Source organism: Scophthalmus maximus, chromosome 17 (assembly GCF_022379125.1).
Source record: "Scophthalmus maximus strain ysfricsl-2021 chromosome 17, ASM2237912v1, whole genome shotgun sequence".
Taxonomy (NCBI): domain Eukaryota; kingdom Metazoa; phylum Chordata; class Actinopteri; order Pleuronectiformes; family Scophthalmidae; genus Scophthalmus; species Scophthalmus maximus.
In genome coordinates this window covers 4,332,749-4,355,113 of record NC_061531.1, presented here as the reverse complement: position 1 = coordinate 4,355,113, position 22,365 = coordinate 4,332,749, and the positions used below count along the sequence as shown (strand labels likewise).

Genomic DNA, 22,365 nt, shown 5'->3' with positions numbered 1-22,365 from the left:
CTGATTTGCTTTTCCATCAGCACTTTTATTGCGCCGATCCGCGCCCCGGGGTGGACCTTCTCTGGAGTGGGGGCCAGAGCGAGCCAGCCCCTTTCTCCACGCGGGCTGCGCTGACGCCAGGGTGCGTCGTCCTTATTCAGCGACGAATCAGCGTCATCACCCTTCAGGGATGTAAATAGGGTAAATAGAATCCGCTGCTCTGCCAGACATAACGCTTTTTACTCTAACGCCGCTGTGCTATTTTTTTACTTTCACATAAAGATGGCTACTACTACGTGGACCTACGACGAGACTCGAGCCCTGCTCGCCGTCTGGAGCGAGAAGACTATCCAGTACGTACCAACAACCGTTGCACAGAGCAAAAGTAAAAAGCAAGAGTGGGCGGTGGCTTTATACGTCAAGCCAGCACATGTAATGTACCTGGAAAAACGCCACAAATGATTAAGACGTGTCAAAGCACGTTAAGCCGCGCACACACTGTGCCATTTAAAGCCGTTTTTGTCCCGAATTCTGAGTAGTACAACTCGAGCGAGTCGAACGATTTTCAGCCTTGTCGTGCGTCATTTGCCGTGCGGTGTACAGAGGGGGGGGGGGGGGGGGGGGGCGAGCAGTGATTAATTGCTCCCGACCGGCCGTCGGACGTTCCCATAAATTTCTGACACGTCAGAGATTTGGGTCGGCCGACTTTGGCCTCTCGCGCAGTTGAAGCAGAGCCACGAGCCGATTCCTCAAACTCCGTGCCTCTTTCCTGACTGCACCTGCGTGACGTGGCAAACATGGTCAATTTGGCTTGGAGGATAAGAAATAAATAGCACATTTAATATGGTAAACAGTCAGTGTGTTGGAGCGTATCACTATTGTTTGTAATATAATAATAACTGATGGTAATTGGACATATAGTGCGTGTGAGTACGCCTCTTTTTTGGAGGTTTCGTCACACAGATTACGCACGTTTTCTCTCTTGTCAGTTTTCTTCTTCCTTGGTAAACACAAACGTCTCTGCCTCAGAGGAGCTTCCCGCAGGAGCCGACGGGCATTTTCACACGCACAGTGCGAGCGGCCAAGTCGTGGCTGACGGTCGGCCACCGTACGGTGTGAGCCCCTCGACTCTGAGCTTTGGCTCCACATCGCAGACCTTTTACTCGGCCAGCGTGCGTCGGAGTTCGGCAACAGCAATTCTCAAAATTTCACAGTGTACGGACATGAGAGGGGAAAAGCTGAGCAAACAAGCTGCTCGCAACTATAGAGGGGGATCGAGTGACGAAGAGGAAGCCACAGTTTGCTGATGGTTTCTTTGAGGTTACGTTCTGGAGCAGAAACAAATGAACCATTAAACACCCGGTTCTCAGCCCCCCTCCCCACCGCTGCAGGTCTCCTCTTCTTTCCTTCCTTCATTCCTTCAGTCCACCTCAGACGTCAGAGTCATCACAGTGGACGCAAAGACACATGATGACTCTGTATCAGTGTTGCCTCGCGAGTGAGTATTTGGCATTTCATACACTGCTGCTGTGTTTCTCAAATCCAATTAGGTAATTAGGTGTTTGGTTGGGTTGACATCTGGTGACGGCGAAAAACCGTAGCGTATGATTTGCATAATTTTCATACTATTCAACTATTCAAACCTCCCATCCCGGTACTCAGGCATCTGCATGTCTTGTTTATATCATGTCTGTATCTTGTCTCGTGTTTCTGCACCAATTTATTCGGGGGGGGGGGGGGGGGGGGTTTAGCTGTCAGTCACTGAGGAAACTAGCAAGTATTTACACTTGAGAAGCTGTGAGCATTGAATTTTTGGCATTGATGCTTAAAAATGAAGTAAATGGTAATCAGTTATTCTATTAGCAGTTGCAGCTCTTGAGCACTGGCTGTTTGGGTGAAATAAAGAAACTGCCATGTCCAGTGGGGGTCAACAGGGGCCCCACAATGGTATTTCTGCCCTGGGACCCCGCTGGAGGTAAATCTGGACCATGGTCATAAACCTGCAGTCCACACGTAATAAAAACGTTTGCCAGGCTGCGGGCCACGGTTTTCCATTTGATGTTTTGTTTTGATGGCAGGATGTTTTTTATTGGTTTGAAGCAGTAAGTCACAAACTAGTGCTCACACGGGCACATACTCACACACACACACACACACGCAAAGCTTTTAATGACAAATGGGACACAAAGGTCACGAGAAGACATGTATCTAAAAACTAATGTCATGAAATCATGCCATTAATGCTCACGCGCACGCACGCATCCACACTAATATCAGGGCTAATCCACACACACACACACACACACACACACACACACACACACACACACACACACACACACACACACACACACACACACACACACACACACACAAATACAGCTCTGTGGTCTGAACTTTGGCTGATGGTATCAGGGCTAATCCTTCAGCTTTTAATAATATGGATGCAGAAGTAACCGATTTTATGCGACCGCGAATGGGACTGGGAGGATGGTGGGAGGGGGAAATGAAAGAGGGTGGACGTTAGTAAGTCTGGAGAGGAAGAGGAGGATGAGGAGGCGGAGAAAGAGAGAGCAGGGATAGCAGGGGGGACGGAGCGAAACCAGAGAGACGCTGATGATCTCAAACCCAGACACACTAATGGAAATGGATGACAGGTACGTGGGAGGAGAAAGAGAGAGCAACTCACCCGTCTGTGTCCTGGAAGTTGACGTTCACTTTCTTTGCAGAACCGAGGAGCTCTGAAACACAAATAAGGCGGAACGTGAATTGATTTTTGCGGGCCAATAAGTCTATGCGGTTGATGGCTTTTTGTGTGTGTGATATAACACAGCGATATCAGTGCGGTGCTTAGTGTTTACAACATCGTCGTGCAAATGGGAAGAGGTTGCAACATTTTTCACCTGCCCCTTATCTGCCACTTCTGAAACACGCACGAGTCACATTGTCGCCACATTTCCTCGCCTGCTGTTTGCAGGGAAAAAAGGACTTCAGGCTCTCACGGTGGTAATATGTGTCTGTCATTCATGTTCACATCACTCGGGGCGGCGCATGCTGATGATGTAACATGAATGGAACTGGATTGTGCAAAAAGCACAAAAAAAAAAAAAAAAAGAGCTGAATAGCCTCATTGTACAATTCTCGTTCAGGCTAAATTACCTGAAAAGGGTTGTGAAATAAAAAGAAAAAGAAGTAAACTAGAAGCTTTATGTGTTGAAATGAACGTATTGCATGTGACATTTTTACTTTTCCTAATTGCATCACTTTGGCCTCGTGTCATTTCGTTTGTGTGCACAATATACCGGCGCTGGGCGTGGATGTTGGCATTGCATTACGTGTTAAATGAAACACTGTGCAGGTTGTGAACAAACAACACAGCCCACTGTACATCCACACTAATACCTTTTTTTTTTGCTTTAAAATGCATCACTTTTTTCTGCGTTCACGTCTGGCACCAATCCACCGAAGCGGAGACTTTTGAGAACACCGGCGGCCTTGTTTTAGTTTGAAAAACTCCAGGACTGGACGGGCAGAAACCTTTGGAAACGACGACGTGGCCGCCCACGTTCACTTCGTGATTGGATGGTATCACACACGACACACCCTTCCCACGATTCGTGTCTGCAATCTGACACTGGTCAAACCGAATGTATTGAGATGTAATTCCTCCTGCACATCACAGGAAAAGTAGATCATATTTATGGTATGGACTGCAATACTACCAAAATAAGAAGCGTCAGTTCAAGTGTGTTACAGTTAGACGGTTAATTTATGAAAAGGAGCCCGTTGGAGTTCCTGTCTGAGCGGAGGGCGTTCACTTTATGTTTCACCCGCATTTCAAAATTGTGTATGTTTAAACCTGCTGTGCCTTGCCTCCAGTCATAATCTCCATGTAATGGGCCTCCATGCACCCAGAGGGCGGATTAGTTTGGTCTGGCTGCTTTTCTGTCTCACGGTAATAATGTCACTCACTCACTCACTCATATCCATCACAGAGCCAGTCAGAGGCCTGGTGACTAGCTCGCTGCCAGAGCAATGACACAGGCGCAGAAACCCAATGACACTGCTAGTTAGACAGCGCTGATGCCTAATAGCACCTATACAGCTTTCACACAAGTATGGGTGGAGGAAGTCAAAGGGTAGAAGACTTTAGTTCATTGTTAACACACAGACACGTGTATTAGCTCACATACGATGACACAGAAGATGTAGAACGCTCCTAAACAACATTTTGCTACTTTGCCGCACATTATTTTTATTTTCTGCCTTCTGTTCTATGTCTCCGGTTAGCTGGCGATGCAAAACTGAGGATAAATATGAGCCTGCATTCTCTCTTTCACTCTATCCAAACACACACACACACACACACACACACTCACACACACACACACACACATATGCACACGCTCCAGGGTGCAGGAAACAGGACAGTCCCTCTATTGTAGAGGAGACAGCTCCTAGCACCACTGGGGGAGGAACATTGATTTCCTAACAGGCTATTTCTGGCCGCTAAATGCAGGGATTCACTAACACACACTCACTCTCTAAAACGTGTACACACACACACACACACACACACACACACAAAGAGGCCATGAGCTTTCAAAGGCACTATCTACATCCTGTGCGAGTGTGTGTGTGTGTCTGTGTGTCTGTGTGTGTGTGTGTGTGTGTGTGGGAGTGTGTGTGTGTACTTGTTTGGAGAAAGGTGTAACACCATAGAACCTGACATGCATCCACTAACATGTATTACAGTAATAAGGTGTGGTGAATGGTGGTAAAAAGAAAGAAAGAGGGGAGACAGATAGAAGAGGAGAGAAAAGAAAATAGAGCTCTTTAAACCTTTTGATATCACTGATAAGCACCATGCAATGGCCTCTTCCCAAAAGAGAACAAAACATGTGCGCGCATACACACACACACACACACACACACACACACACCAGTCTTTGTTTATGGCCATCCGCATCTGTTCTGCAGCCGCCAGTCATGACCTTTTGACCCACATTTTGGACCCCGTGACATGGCCACCAGCCATCAGGCGTGACCCCAGCCTCCATGTGGCCCTGTTGCGTCACGGGAAAATGTTCATTCCCCTCGTGACAAAGATCCTCTCGTTTAATCTGAAGGTGCCGTCGCGAAGAGCCTCTGTGAGGAAAACTTTCCGCTCGGCGCATCTGGTTTTCACGAGTTACAGGAAAAATCCACCTTGGATCGTCTTCTCCTTTTCTTTTGGATGGGGGCAGGTTTCCTCGGGCTGCCTCATTCGTGTCATTTAGTGATGTCACACAATCTGCAGAAAAAATGCCTTTTCAACTGCGTCAACGGGGACTTGGTGAATTGACCGTGTTGCTACATCTGTCATGCTTTCCGTTCTCACACGTTCGGTTAACAACGAGAACAATGAAAGATTTGCCTTCAAAATCACAATAATTCAGTAGAAAAATAGGTTCACGGATTTCACACAGTTGCGGACAAAAGCAACAGGTTTTTTCTCATTTTAGGTGACCTTCATCTGTGGCACATGGTTACTGCTGCTTAAAAACACAGGCTGTGATTCGCACTGTATGGTTTGCGGCTGACTCATTTCAAAACAAGACCCTTTTAAAGGTTCATGAATATGAATTTGATGGCTACACACATGATATTATTCCTATTAGCAAATTAGACACCAGCGAAAGCTGCATGTCTCTCTATCTGCAGCCGATCCTGATCAGCAGCGCCAACAAAAGAGCTTGATTATTTTATTGCAGTATGTGTCAGTCAGTGCTAGTGTTATAGATATTAAAAGGAAAAATGTTAACTCTACAAAGTAATGTTCTCTTGTTCCTTGGATAAGTTGATAACATTAGCATGTCAGCTTTGTACTTTTGGTTTTGAAAAGACTCAAACACCACTCTCCAAAATCTAAATGATTAAATGACACTTTGATGATACGTATAATTTGAGTTTGATGAAAAACAGCTACAATTTCCTATTGCAGTTTTCATTGAGTTTAAACTCTTGGTAAGTTACATACTGGTGGGTTGCTGATATTTTAACACTGGTACTTTTAGACAGTGGCTACATAAGTACAATGAGCAGTGGTTAAATATGCAATATTCCAATATGATGTATAGCTTTGGTCAATAGAATTAAAACTTCAAAAATAATAAGCTTTTTAACAAAATGTTGTGATGAGCTTTTTGCTATTGCGTCAGTGTGTGTGTGTGTGTGTGTTGCTCAGAGATCCTGGACGGCAACAGAGCAGACAGTCATAACAAACAGTGAAACCATGGTTATGGAGAGGACGGTCAGCCGAGGACACACTTCTCCAAAACACTCCCGACAGTCCACACTGCCATTAGGAAAACACTCACACGTCAGACACACACACACACACACACACACACACTCAGATACTGTGTACATGCGTGAATACATTGATATAAATGCACAGATAAAGACACGCATGCACTCAAACAAACACGAACCACCCTTCTCTCCCTGTATACTTCATACATTCACAGGCATCTGCTGAGATGACTGCAGGACCACTGGAGTCACTGTTACAGCATCTGACAGCATCCATAGGTGTTCACTGTGCGCTACCGGCCGAGGTCTGCCAGGAGGGAGGACAGCATCTGAGCCATGAACTGAAACTGAATACAATAAAAATACAGTGTGCAACACAAACATTGTCACCGGTTAAAAAACAAAACCATTTTGTAAGAATCTGAAAAACAAACTTTCAACACAGAAGCAAGGCTTCTCTGGAAATGCTCAAAGCAAGACATTGTTCAAATGTTGAGAGATAAAGATCAGTTATCGTAAAGTAAAAGAGAATTGCAATTTAAAAATATTGAGCCACTGGGGAAATCGGAAAGGCTGTTTTCTGTGCTCATGCCAGCCAGGATGTGGGCATGCTGCCATAAGATAAAGCAAAAAAAAGAGAGAAAAACATAAAGAATATAACATAAACAACTGGCTTAAATATGCTAGAGAAAATTGACCATGATCACAACAATATATATATATATATGACAAATACAGCAAATGATGAATTGCAGCTTCAAGCGTGAATAAAATATGAAAGCAGTGTGTATAACAACAGCAGCTGATACAGTGTGTATGAAGTGCATGTCAAATTATGCTGTGTTCAATATGAAATGATTCTGAATATCATGAAATATTCAAAATGTATAAATGAGATACCAGACCAGAGAGAAATCATACAACACGCAATGAGCATGTTCATCCACAAGTTTGATGTTCACGTTAAATATGGGCGAAGAAAATACGAAACGACAGGCCTGCCAAATCTGTTTTCACCAGAGGATGAGATATATATATATAAATATATATATATATATGAAAAAATGTATCTGTCAATGATTCCTAAAATGTCCTTATCAAACCTTTGTGACAAAGAAATGTCATTGAGGCTTTGGTATTTTAGTTTAACCATAAACTTTATCATGAATAACTATAAATATGAAGAAAACACAAATACAGCAAAACATAATATACATAATATAATTTATACTCTTTATTCTTATTTCTATTCTTGTGTGATGTGTGCTATTTGTGCACTGTAAGGACCGTCCTTTTTCTAATTTAATTTTGTTGCACTGTGCACAATGTCAATGTCAATAAAGGTTCTGATTCTGAACTATTAGTCTGCAAACCAGTGCTGGCACACAAAATAGAACGGCTTCCCTGGACATTGAACAGCGCACATACTTTCATCATTAAAAACTTTCTTTCTTCTTTATCTCACCAACCGACAGCTCTTCCAATATCATTTTCCAAATCCCCGTGGCAATATTTTCTTCCACGTTGATAGTTTTTGTTAAAGGAGTCTGCAGCCATGCTATGTGAGGCTCTACTGTATGTAGGTGCCAAATGCTTCCTTCATCATGCTGATAACAATGCAAACCTGCAACGATATGTAGCTTTCAACTATTGATTCAAATTTTGCATGCTGACAAATGTTTATTAGAACAACGTGCAGCTGAAGCCAGTGGCATTGCCTTGAGTTTGGCAGGTATATTTAATTTGCCTAGGGTTTCTCAGGTAATAAAACAACAACGTGAAGAACTAGAAAAGGCCATTTCTGAAGAAATTGCGGTGTGAGCGATGGCTGCTGAAAGGCTGACGCTAAACTGAGTCTCTGGATTGAATTTGGATGGAGAAGTAGAAGGAGTAGGAAGAGTGGGAAAAGTGGGGAAATGGGTCGTTTAAGTGCAATTACTAGAACGATCACGGAACACGTTGAGTATTTCGGAAGGAATGAAAGTTGTGAAACAGTTGAAGACGAGCCCGGGTGTCTTAATTGAGCTGAACGTTTTTGATGTTCGAATGATGTTTCTAGGTTGTGGGTGGAGAAGACGGCCAAAGAAAATGCAGGCTGAACATTTTTTCGTAGAGCAAACGTGTCGTGAATGCTTCTAACATTCACACCGATGAAGCAATAACCCAAGTTATGACATTTTGTGCAGCTGGTGACAGTCCGTGCGGACGCAGCAAACAGCCTTTGAGATATTTCCAGTATAGAACAAAGTAGTGGACTGACGTATCGACCTTTTGCATTACTACAAATGTCAGTATGAGTTTTTCTTACATTTCCTAAATGGCTCCTCTTTGGCCCCCACTTACATGAGTGCAATTTCCGTGTGTGCGTGCGTGTGTATATGCGTGAGACGAAACGGAACCACCAACCCAAAGATAATTCAACAGCACAGGCCACAATGCTCTCCTGAAGGGCTATTGATCGCTCCCTGTTAACATGCCCCACTAAATGCCAAGGGGTGAGGGAGAGCTGGAAAAAAAAAGCAGGATGGATTTTTTTAATTGTAGCGTCTCTGCACGGCCGAGCTCGCGCGTTCAAAAAGGCTGGAAATATTCATATTTCCGACACGAGATAGAGGCGGCGGAGGTGAAGGACGAGACTATGATTTTGTTGTTTAAGGGGCTGATCTCATCCTCATGGGAGAACAGACTGGAACAATGTCGCCGCTTTGCTCGATACGCTGTGCTGTTGCATAAAACCTCTAATACTGAGTCTAGTGTGAAGACGACTTTTAAAGGAGTTTAGTTTGTTCGACCATGAAACACATTTACATTGCAGAAAGGAGAGGAAAGGTTGATTATGCTGTAGCTCACTACGTTTCTCCCGTATCCCCCAATTATTTTATTTTCTTTGCTTTATCTCTTCCTCCCTCCCCCTCTCTCTCTCTCTGGCAGTGAGAATGGAAAAAGCGTGTGCTGGACTCTGGAGTGCTCTCTGAAAGTAGACCTGTAGTCTTGGCTCCGATCGATCTGTCCCCGTTTCCCCTCTTCTGACTGTTTCCCTTCACCTCCCCAGCTCGCCGTCTTCATTTTCACCTCTCCCCTTGTGCCGTCCCTCCCCCACAGTTCCACAAACGAGTGGGGCGATCGCGTTTCGTTCCTCGATCGGAGTGTGGCACTAAAAATTACTTTGGCAGGAGTTGTGGCAGGGTCTGTCTTATATATACTTTCATCCTGTATTATTAAGGTAGGCTCTTTGCTTTCAAGCGTTACCCACCATGCAGAATCAAATCAGGAATGCGATCTTTGTAATCCTATTGATCCTATGCCCACTATCCAAAGTTGTCTTTTAATTCTATTCATTTACTGCATCATCATTTTTCCTACGGTGGCCTAGACGTCGCGGTCTGTCTTAGTTTGTCCCGAGTCCAGACAAATATCTGTAAGACAGGGATGTTTATCATGTTTTATACCCGTTGTTGCCTAATCCAATATAAAAGCATAAACAAGACATCGCTAATCTGAATTCAACACTGATTGGTCGGTCTGTTTGTCAAACAACCAACCAACCAATGTGTGGTTGTCAAGGCTATTGCTAGCCTATGAGTCATGAGCAGGTGTCATAGGCTACGCGAGGGATGGGCGATCTGGCCATAAGCTCCATATGACGATCTTTCGGGATAGAATTATGATCCACGATCTGAATTACGATTTATCAAAAAAAAAAAAAAAAAAAAACAACAACAAGTGAGCGTCTCATGTCAGAAAAAGGACAACTAAAAAGACAATGTATTTAAAAAAATAACAGATCCGGTCTTTGTCATGGACCAGCAGAAGTAGAGTTTACTTTCACTTTGACTAAATGTTTTCGACGGATCGCTCGCGTTACCGCCTTTACTTGGAAAACATTCGTGTCACTTGTGGCAACGAGTGTTGTCTCCATCGACTTTGGTGAAGTACAGCCAGACTTTAAGGCTAGTTTGGCAGCCTTTTCTTACAGAACATACCATCATTAGCTTTCATGCCAGAATAAGAGCTTCAGGGGGCGTAATCCTTCCATCGTAAATTACCCGGCAGCAAACAAATGCTTAATTCACGGCATCTATGGGGGGCTCAGTAAGTGTGCTAAGCTCTGGAATATCTGCATCCTGATGAAGACACCAACGGTGTGTGCACAAGCACATACAGTACATGTGTGTATACATGAATGTGCACCTGTACCACTTGAGTTCCCGGTTTGGGGGAATTTTCTGGTGCAATACATACAACCGTATGTCACGGGCATCAGCTTCAATCATTTCATCTTTCTTTCAGAGAAGTTATGTTTTGTACATCGGTTTGATCAGCATCATGATGTATGCTGGTCATGCACACAGTCAGCTTCATGTGGACTTATCGTTCTTCTTCACGCGTGTGTGCACTGAATACTCGTTTCGCTTTGGACTCCGCACACTCAATGAACTCCCTCTTACTTTCTGACATCATAGGAGTACATGGCCGCCCCCATGCCATCAAATAAGGACAAGAGCCTTGTACGAGACATCATATAAGGACAGAGCGGGTAAGAATGGGAACTCTGCCAACATCATTTTCTGCCTGACAGATGTATGCACACAGTTAATCGGCCTACACACACACACACACACACACACACACACACACACATACACACACACACAGTACCTGGCAGCTTCACATTCAAACCAAATAAACATGCATTACAGTGATTTGTGAACAAGTGCGTAGCTCTCATGTCTCAACTTAAATAATTAGCAATAGCAATTAATCGACAGATGACCTGCCCGTGTGTGTGTGTGTGTGCGTGTGTGTGTGCGCAAGCATGGTGACTGCAGGAGCTGTTTGATCCCCATTGACCCTCTCTTCTTCTTTCCTCCCTCCCCAACACTTCCTGGTCAGAGCTTTTCGAGCGGGTAGCACACACACACCATCTTGTCACAGCTCACACACACACACACAGGACCGACACACCCATAGTCACATGATGTCATATTACACATTAAAGTACATTACATTACATAATAAACATAAAATTACTGAGCATACCCATCACCACAAGTTTACATACTCACACCACGCAGTTTTCGTTTGTTTCATTTGTATAACTTGCTGAATCAGGCCAGGGTTGGTTAATGTGTTAAACTCGGCTGAAGCTGTCAAACAATGCACTATATTTTAGTTATTCATTATTATTAAATCAGAGAGAAAAAAGGGAGGCGGATAGATAAAAATGTGCAGCACTGCTGGAACTCAGTGTCCTGCCAAAGAGTGAATCCAGCCAGGAATGGCGTAGCAGCGGGGACTGGAGGTAATTTTTGCAGATTGGTGTTAGTTCCACATCTGTTGCTGCTTCCATCCCAGTAACCACCACTCAGACAGGAACAGGTCACTACTCGGCATAAAGGGACGAGCGGTACAACCTGAAATCTGTTACGTGATAGATTTCGATTGTCAAACTGTTTCCCTTTTTAAACTGTTAATAGAAGGTGATTTTTCCACCCATTTATGTTCATTTTTCATTCGTATTGAGTCAAGATTTTTGTTTTAGCAATAGCCCTTCATTATTTACCAGGTTTCATTGTTATTTGCGGAGGCAAACATATAAACATATAATAAATATATTTGAAAGCATTGTTAATACGAGCTGATATTAAGTAGGGGAGTGCACGTGACACGCGGTGAGGTGTACTAGTGCCCCCGGGACCATTTTATGAGGTGTGACAATTCAAAATGTTATTTGCACAAATATGGGTTATCAATTTAGTTAGTGTTTAAATGCAATATCACAATAAACCAATTTCAGCAATTGAGTTAACGCTTCACCTTAATAGTTGTGGACACACACACAACACACACTGAATTGATTGTTTATTTTGGAGCATTGCTGCAGCAGAACTCTGGGAAAATACTAATTTCATGATATTGCTGCAACCCCTCAGCCTGCAGGCTAACTCGGCTTTCCTTCACTACACACACACACACACACACACACACACACACACACACACACACACTAACACACACTAACACACACACACACACACACACACACACACACACACACAAGGGAGCAATGGGTTGCACAGAGATGGTTGCTTGGCAACAAGCATCCTCTAGCCCTTCCTACACATGGAGGAGTACACACATCCAAAACACAGGGATTCAGAATCACATGCATACACACAAAGGTTCACACACACACACACACACACACACACACACACACACACACACACACACACACACACACACACACACACACACACACACACACACACACACACCGAGAGCGAGAGAGATTCACATTGGCATAGTGACAGTGTGAGAGCGTGACATCCTTATTTCCAGATGAACCATCGAGAACAGCATCTGGTTCTTCCAGAGAGACTCTGAGTGAACAAAAGCGTCTTCACGGAGACTCCTCTATTCAGACATCCAATCAACACCTGCACCCAGATTGGCCGAGCTCAACGCAGTGAAATACCATATCGTCCCTGTTAAATCATTAGTTACCGTAGTAATAATGATAATCATACAGTCCAGCTCCCAATAGTGAAGAAACCTTCAAAATATTCCTGGATCCACAGATTACCTCTTTGGCAGAGGTAATAATCAACTCGGTGAACGTTAATAAAAAAATGTACTGAACTGAAACAGTTGAAATATGTTGACAAATTCCCTTTTTGTTTCCAGTCTCATCCGGTCCACGGGACAATGGGTTCAAACAGAAGTCGAGCGCAATTATACCACAGACAGGGAAACAAAAGACATTAACACAGACCACCGAGACACCTGGGATAAACAACATCATTCACGGCACAAACGAGCCGGGGTTCTGATTTTCAGTTTTTGGTTGTGGATTATTCCAGTCCAAACGCATGCCAACACAACCCTTTCCCCGCGGTTTATGCAGTGATTTGTGAAGTGTCGAGGAAAACGTGTCCCTTCCGTAACGGGTTAAAGTCATTAGTTGATCTGTAATGGAGTGCTGTAGTGCACAGCTCCGCAGATCCCATTCATCAGGAACGGCGAGGGATAAGGACTTCACTACTGCCACAAGGCTGCAGGCGCACGTAGCCACACATAAGTAAGCACATAGAGAACTGCACTATAATAACTCACTTAACTGTGCAATACTCAGTTTCTATCTGTGCAAATCAATGGTTTACATCCACTCCTGTTACACTGTATACATTGTATTCACACTGTATACACTCTACATACATTGTATATATTATTTCTTGTTTACTCAATTATTACTTTTTTAACTCGTGTTCCTCTTTTTTAAGATCTTTGTAGGGCAGAAACTAATGACTATTTTCATGTTGATAATTATCTCAATTAATTGATTCGTTGTTTGGTCCAAAAAATGTCATAAAATGGTGAAAAATGTCCATCGTGTTTCCCAAAACGCCAATATGATGTTTTGTTTTGTCCACAAACCAAAGATATTCAATTTGCTGTCACAGAGGAGCAAAGAAACCAGAAAACTCACATTTAAGAAGCTGCAATCAGAGAGTTTTGAACCGATTAATCGATGATCAAAGAAGTTGGTGATTAATTTAGTAATCGATTACTAATCGATAAATCAATTAACTTTTGCAGCTCTAGCATGTTTACTAATTTATTACTTTTTATAAACTCATGTTCTTTTATTTTTTACATCTTTGTTGCTGTAACGTTGCAAAATTCCTCATTGTGGGACTATAAACGGATTATCTCATCTTATTATCTTTTTTAAATTTTTTAACATTGATACAGTGGCCAAACATTGTAGAAAATAGTAAATAAAAGCCTATTTGGTGTGAGAAATGGTCTATGTATCATTAATTTATTCACTTAGGTCAATACTGTAAATGTGGACAACAAAAAGGGGGTTTCTTGTTTTGTTTCTCCCTTTCCTGTGTGTCCAGAAAGTGACCTCGAGGGCGCACACGATAATTCACCAGAATGAATTTCAAAGAATGAACAGATGACGGATTAGAAGACTAGATTAGACTAAATAACACGAGACACGATGACCATACTCTCTTTCTCTCTTCTGCTAGTTGACTGAGCCCAGACTACTTCATTGATTGACAGCTGCATTATGGGAAACAGACCGTCAATAATTGCACACTGTCAGACTGTATGACATCACATGATGGATGCATCACAACACATAAACACAGGGGTGGAAAGTAAACACAACAACATCACAAACACATGTACAGGCAAAGACAGCATGCAGCCAACACTCACACACACACACACACACACACGCACACACACACACACACACACAGATGAGCATTGTTCAGTGTGCCACAGGAAGTCGAGGTGCAGCGAGCTGAATTAATTTACTAAAAATACATACATCATACCATCCCATATCTCTCCACACAGACACACGCACACACACACACACACATGCAAGCACACGCACGCACATACACACAATTACGAGAGCACAAACACTGAGACACTTCTGTGCACTCCCTCACACACGTGTGATCCCGGCACACATCTGTTTCTGAGGCCTCCAACAGCGGAGGGAGGATCAGAGTGCAAGAAGAAAAGAAAAAAAACACAGGATGGAGGAAGAGGGAGGGTGTGTGTGTGTGTGTGTGTGTGTGTGTGTGTGTGAGAGAGACAAACTGACTCCCAGATGAAGCCAACAGACCGACCCATCTTTCTTATTCCATTACCTGATCAATGTCTCCTGTTCCCTCTCGTGTCATCTTCTCCTCCATGTCTGCCTTCTTCTCTCCTCCTCTTCCCCCCCCCCCCCCCCCCCCCCCCCCCCCCTCCTTACAGCTTTCCTCCCATCCACTTCTCTCCTCTCCTCCCCACTGTCCTGTCTTTTCCTTCCCCTTAGTCTCTCCCTTCCTGTCCGTGTACACTATACTGCATGGTCAAAAGCAAGGCCTCATCTCCTAACTTCAGAAACCAGCAACCTTGTCTAGTCTTTCCAAAGTAACCGAGGCTCTCGTAGCAGTAAATCCATGAGCCCTGAGACGAGAAGCCCAGATTTTTTCCTTCCAGAACAGCTGATCCCACTAAGTTCGGGCAACTATGTTCACTCCGAGTTCAGTGAGTGTCTGGTGAATGAAATGAATCATTAATGGAGCGACGATAATGCAATTTACCATAGGAAACGAGACATTGAAGAGCATGGCTTCCATTTTAATCCAGAGGAGCCAGAAAGACTAATATGTGGCGATGCACTTTTATCTGTGGAAATGCAGCAGCAGAGGAAGAGCCTGCGTTGGATAAGAGTCAATAAGGTGACACTGTTGCGTTTATAGCGTTGTCCACCGGACCACATTATTTAGCAGACTTTAATTTACTAAATGGAAGCTGAAGTGCTGAAATACCACTGTTTGCTAGATTAAACATTTATATATGTTAAGAGCCGCTGGCAGCAGAGGATGAGAGTATTGATCATACGGATAGTTTACAGATCTATGATTTGTACCTCCTAGTCCGACCCAGTCGCAGCCTAATGAATGTGGTGATTTTATATTTCAACAAGGAGTACATTTAAAGGTACTAAAAGAAACGGTTGAGTCTACATGCAGCGTACCTTCAGAATATCACTTCTACATTAAATGTAGTCCAGTTTTTAAATGTGAAGTCTTTTCAACCGCACTAAAATCATGCTCACTCAAAAATAGCACATCATCTACAATATGATTTGATCAGTATGATAGGGAGGTCCCATCAGCGCGATCGATCACACCATGACGGTGTTTTGGAACAGAAAACCGGAGTTTCCCTCATCTTGGTTGGGGAATGAACAAAGAAAGAGTTTTCACCGAATCCACTTTCAGGAATATCCCTTGTGACTGAGTAATGTCAAGTGTCTGAAACTGAATTCAAATGTTAAATGTTTTAACACTAAAAGTGAAAAATGATGAGGTTATGTAAAAAAAACAATTAGCAATCTATAGCTGCTAAACATGTCTGTTGACACAGGATTTAACGAGTAATCGGGCGATGCCAGCAACACTACCCACCTCCAACCCAAGTGTTGCCTCCACTGTCCTCAACCTAAGCCACTTTTCGAGTTCACATATAGATGGTGCAACAGCCTGAGGGATCAATGAGTCATCCCTGTGTAATGCACGGCATTCTAATATTTGTTTGTGTGCGTGTGTGTGTGTGTTTGCGCACACAACAGGACAGGATGACAAGTAGTGATTAGTTCCGAGCTGCTGATCCATATTTGCTCAGCTGCGCACACACACACACACACACACACACACACACACACACACACACACACACACACACACACACACACACACACACACACACACACACACACACACAGGTCCATACATGTGACTTCAGAAGCAGGTTAAGAGGAAGCGCGGTGATTGAATTAGACCGGAGAAACTTTCCAAATGGATACAGGAGCATCAGAGAGAAAGAGACAGAGACGGGTAAAAAGAAAAAGAAGCTGGGACAGGAAGCACTGACACAGGAAATGATGATGAGGCAAACCAATCAATGCGGGCTGACTGTAATGCACCGCATTATTGCCGTGTTCTTTAACAATATTAGGAATCCACGTGAACACAATACACGTGAACATGTGACTGATGCACGCTCACAGCTTGATTTATGGACGTTTTCATCAGGATGCATTAGTGCATAGTTTCAACCTAACGGCGTACATTCACAATTTTCTGTTATTACGCCATTAAAAACTAAACTGAACTAAAACGAAAGGGAAAGAGTACTATTGTGTGAGCAAAAGCGCAAGGTGCAGAGTACTATTAAACGAGCACTATTAATGCTCGCAACATGGTCGAAAGGTCGAGTGTAAAACGCCGGGTACAACTTCCCTGCCTCGACCTCAGATGGCGACAGATGTGAGAGGACATGTCAAACGTTGCAAGGATCATTTCCAGTGAGTTTGATTTGGGACAACGCCATATGCTGTCAGAATTCATGCACCACACCAATCTGTGCACACAGTGTACTACAAGCGAGTGTACCGACGGAAAGATCCGACCAGGGACACTGAAGAACCGTGGCACAGCTGTTCCTCTATCGCTGTTATCTGAGCACAATCTTCATCACGTCATAAACCGTGAATGCATGAGAAAGAAATGTGAGTAGTGGTGAAAACACTGTGTTAATCTGCAAAGGTAAGATGTAAAATGCAAATCTTGTAACTTCATTAGTTTGTGGGGTTACATGGAGGTTGAAAATAATGTGTAAAAGCTGGACCCGGATGCTGGTTTGGGCTCTGTCCTGCCCTTTACTGTATTTGGGGAAGTTTGCCGGCCGACATCACTCAAGATTACAGTGGCCTAGCTTTGCCAAACACATCATCAAGTCCATCTTAAAAGCCTTTTTATAGCATTACCTCCTTAAATGTTGTGTAACTGAGACAGTTTTGAGCGCTGCAATGATTAGTCAATTGCTCAATTAGTCAATCAACCCAAAATTAACCAGCTGTCATTCGGATAATTGCGTAATCATTTCTGTCATTCTTTTAAGCAAAAACGCTCAATATTATCTGGTTTCAGCTTCTCAAATGTAAAGATCTGTTGCTGTCGCTTGACAGAAAATATATTTTTTGATTTTGTACTGTTATCTGTCCTTCACTTGAAACCTTTTGCCTCCTTTGAGTAAAATTAGTATACTTTGCTTTGTCAATTTCATCTCTCTTTCTGTGACATTTGTTTTTATTTGTTTTTCCACCACTATGTCACTTTTTTCTTGAAATACATACAGTAGGAGAAGTAAAAAGGATAAGCATGTGGTGGTGGTGGTGGTGGTGGCAGCAGTAGTAGTGTGTGGTGCACTCGACGCCACACTGCAGGCTTTTACTAGAACAGTGGGTTTGCTCTAACCGGCTATTTATACACACATGAAACTCCAACCCCTGCCTTGACCACACACACTTACACACACACTCAGCTTACCATGGGAGGCTGTCTCCATGGATACAAGAGTGCTCCTTGATTGAACTCCCGCTGGAACGGGACAGGGAGCTGCTTCCTTATCATCTCACCGACGTTAACCAATGGGCCCTTTGGAACTTTACCACCACCAATCAGATGGTGGGTGGGGCAGCTCATCCCTTCTCCGAGACACAGAACGGAGCCGTGCAACTGAGATAAAGTGAGCTGAACAGAGCTGAGGGGTCACGCATGACATCATGTTGACCTTGGTGTGTTAGGACAAACCTACCATGTGAGCAGTTAGGGGGAGGGACCAGAGGGCAAGAGGCGGTATTGAATTTCTGTATTATTAATGCAGTCATTTATCTTAAAATCAGATCATATCCACGTGTATATAAAGTGTGTAACGTTTAGGGAACTGAAAGAGTGAAACAAACGCTCCCAATCTTGTATCACGATACAGGACAACGGAACTGCGACACCCGAACCCTCTGCAGGTTCAGCCTGTTGAGCTCTCGTTGTTTTTCCATTTCACAATGACTATTACATCATAAAATGTATGTAAAGTTAGGCCAAGCTTTATATTAGGTTATATCACACATTACACCTAATTTCGTTGACTTCTGACTACTGTATCTTGTAACGTTTTGGGGGCCAATCATAAACGCATGATCACGCCCACGGTGGTAAAAGCTATGCTGGTTGACCTAGCTCAAGGTTATCTGTGCTGCGCTGAAAAAGGAATATTGTTTACCAACTTAAAAAAATAAATACTTCAATTGGTTACAAACAAATGAATTAAGTCTATTGAAATGAAAGTTTTCAATTGTCCCAACTTGTTAACTTCAGGTTGAGCAACCTTTATTTGTGTGGTAACAATTGAAGTCATTTTTCAAAGTTGTTGAACAATTTTCTTTTTCAGTGTGTTGCTCAGAGAGTAAAGGTTCCGAAACGAACCATATATGGTCTGGAGATTTGGAGGATCGGCACACCCCTCGTGTCCAGAAACGTAAGTCAATTTTTAACTCTCTTGTCGATTAATAATAGTCATTAATGTGGGAACAAAACAAAAGATTGTTTTAACTTCTAACTGGATAATATCAAATCCTTCAGCAGGAAGCGGCGGTGGCCTTCTGTGAACAACTGTCAATGCAATAATAATAAATAATAAAAAATAATCCTTGTGATGAGACAGCAAAACAGTGGCCTCATACAGACGAGGAAATGTTTTTTAATCACGATTAGTAGAGCCAAGCATCAAGTGCATTACTATTATTTACGCACACCTAAGTGCCTCAGGCTCCAATCTGGTTATGACTTGCATTTTACTTTTTTCTTTTTTTCATATGGAACCATATTCCAACAGAAGTCTCATTAAAAACTGAATCGCTGAGCTCCAACGGAGCAGGACAAAGTATAGCTTCATCAATAGCGGGGAAAAAAGGGAGGACTGACGCACTCTTTGATGATCATTGCTCACAAGACCTTGCACCGGGAGCGCTACAACTGCCACAGTCGGATACACTGACAGTTACCTAGCAACAGCCTTCTCGCCGGTTATCAAGGTCATCTCCCTTAATGGTGCACACACACACTGGCTATGTTCTCCATGTATTTCCATCTCTGCTGTGTCCGATGTTTATGCGGTAGTCACACATGTAAAGTGTTGCAGATGGTTTGTCTTGTGTTGATTTGGAGCAACGACGTCTAAATTAGAATTTGTGTCAATCTTTAGATTATGTAACATCTGTCGCTCTAATTGACACGTGGCGTTTATGATTAACTCGAGAAAGTCCAGAGACGAGTCCAAAATGACGGTGGGAAGGCTCACATTACCTCTCATGGCAGTTTGACTATTAGATTTAGAATTTATGAAATTATAAGGACCATGACTATGAGGAACATGATTAAGAAAAACCTTTGACCGGTAGTTGTTAAACTATCTTGGCTCGAATTTCCTGCCTCTGGCTGTAGTTCATATCAAGTAGCAAGACATCACACTGAAATAGCAGTGGTGAGCGTCATATCATATCATGGTGATGATAGCATTTAGCATAAATCACTGCGGTGCCAATGGTACAGTTTGATGCAAAGTGAACTTTAGAGGCAGTGTCGTTCCATACAAAGTCCATGTAAAGACACTTTCTGGGGACTCCGATGTAATTAAACATCCAAACAATTCCACCTAGAAATCGTAGAAAAAGGACCCTCCTCATAACCCCAGCACTTGCCTGAGAATCATCACATTTTTACGTTTTCTATTAAAGTAATCCAGAGGTTGTTGTCTGCACATCCATTCAAACGGGGACCGTTAGAGTCTAGAGCTGGATATATTGTACTATCAGTGTCAGTGCAACCGGCCCTCCCCGTGCGAATGTCGTTTTACATCTGACCTGGTTTAGCCTGGGAAAAAAAAAAAAAAAAAGCTAAACACAGTGAGGCTCTAAGAGCAGGCGCAGACGCCACATCCGATCGCCCCTCGCTTAACCCGCTGCGACGCGCAGACGGCGTGGCGACACCAACACAGACGGGCGAGCGTACGCTCGCAGGCAGAGAGAGACTTACAGGAGACGGTGACGCTCCCCCGGGGGACGATCACGTGGCTCGGTGATCAATAGGGAGCATGTGTCTGCTGTAGAAAGAGCTTTCTCTCTTAAAGGATTTCACCGCTCTCCCTCACCCTCCCACCTCTACATTGCTCTTTTACTGACTCTCCATCATTCGTTGTTTTTTTTATTCTTTTGTTTCATTCACTGTCTCATTACCATCCCTACTGTGATCCTTCTCGACTTCCCTTTGCCCGTTGCTGAATACCGTCTGTCTCTTTGTTCAGACCCGGGTTTCTCCGATCTTCAATAGGGAGATTCTGATCACTTGCTCTTGACTGTCAACGCCCTGCGCGACTTGGGCGCAGAGTTTTTCTAAATCAGCGCTCAGCAGTGCGTAGCCCGAGATCTCCCGATTAGGCCCCGCTCACTATCTCTAGTTCACTTGAGGAATTCAGACCAGAACCTTCACAGCCTGTTTTCAAATCGTCTCTCGAAACTTTTACTGAATGGCTTTTATGTAATTGATTTAATCTTTTTTATAAAGTTTATCCCTTCGATTTACCAGAACTGTGTTGTTCCACTTGTTGTCTTTGATCAAGTTAATATCATTATTATTATTACTAGGGATGGGACCATTTCTTTGTGTCCGATCCGATACCCATCCTGCAACCTTGAGTATCTGCCAGTACCGATCCGATACTAATCTTGATACAATCTTTTCCACACTCGTAAAATAAAATATTCATAATGCATTGTTCAGGATGCACTTTGCTTAACCTAGCCATCTCAACTGTGAAACAAATAATCAACTCCCCTCAAAGAAGACATACATAGGCAGCAACATGACTGAGTTATGGAATACTGCTGTTTTATTTCTCACAAAACTTTTGGCAGAATGTTTTATGGTCAGCACCGTTCAAACAAGCGAAAAACAAATTGAACTGTAAACTGTTAATTAAATAATAATAAATTAACATGAAAATATGATGCCGGAATGGTCGTTCAAGGCTTAGTAGATACGTATATAAGTATTTATTTGGTATGTTTACTGTAATGTTCAGATCAGATTTTACTTCTTATTTCTTTCCGATATCCTAGCCAGTCATTTTGGCCAATGTTACTCTGATACCGATATTGAATATCTGATCTTGAAATCTCTAATTATTACTATACCTTCCTTCACATCTAATATGAGATTAAAGCAGCCTTAAAAATATGGTGTGTATTCTACCACAGACTTCAGTTTAACAGAACCAATTTATCCCCAAAAATGGGATTCACAAAGTAAACAGTCCATTATACGGGATGATATTGAAATGAGAGCATTCGGTGTGGAAGACTGGCTACACTAATGAGACACGGTGTTTCTAACCCAAAATCCTAACTTTGCGTGAGAAAGGCAAATCATTTACAGTAAATCTGGGTCAGTGTGTACTAAACCACCAAGAATAGGATTGCTGATCCGGCATTACTCAGTAATTCATTCACGGGGATGAGAAAGGAGGATTTTTCTGCTAAGACAGCACTCCTGTTCTCAGGAACCTGATATATCACCCACACTTGTCTAAATCATATAGCGCAATATCTCACCTGGGTCCGGAGCCAACATTAAGTGAAGGGCCTGTAAGTTATTGTCTGTCAAACGGTCG

The 22,365-nt window shown here is 43.1% G+C and overlaps 1 protein-coding gene across 12 annotated transcripts in view; it reads right to left on the bottom strand.

The window, feature by feature from the left end:
• Nucleotides 1-22,365, bottom strand: part of caskin1 (CASK interacting protein 1) — a 94,928-nt gene that overhangs the window by 45,174 nt on the left and 27,389 nt on the right. For all 12 annotated transcript variants that reach the window (XM_035614683.2, XM_035614685.2, XM_035614687.2 and 9 more), the window contains exon 2: nucleotides 2,669-2,720. In XM_035614683.2, the coding sequence (XP_035470576.2) occupies nucleotides 2,669-2,720 (52 nt within the window). The remainder of the gene's footprint in view (nucleotides 1-2,668; nucleotides 2,721-22,365) is intronic.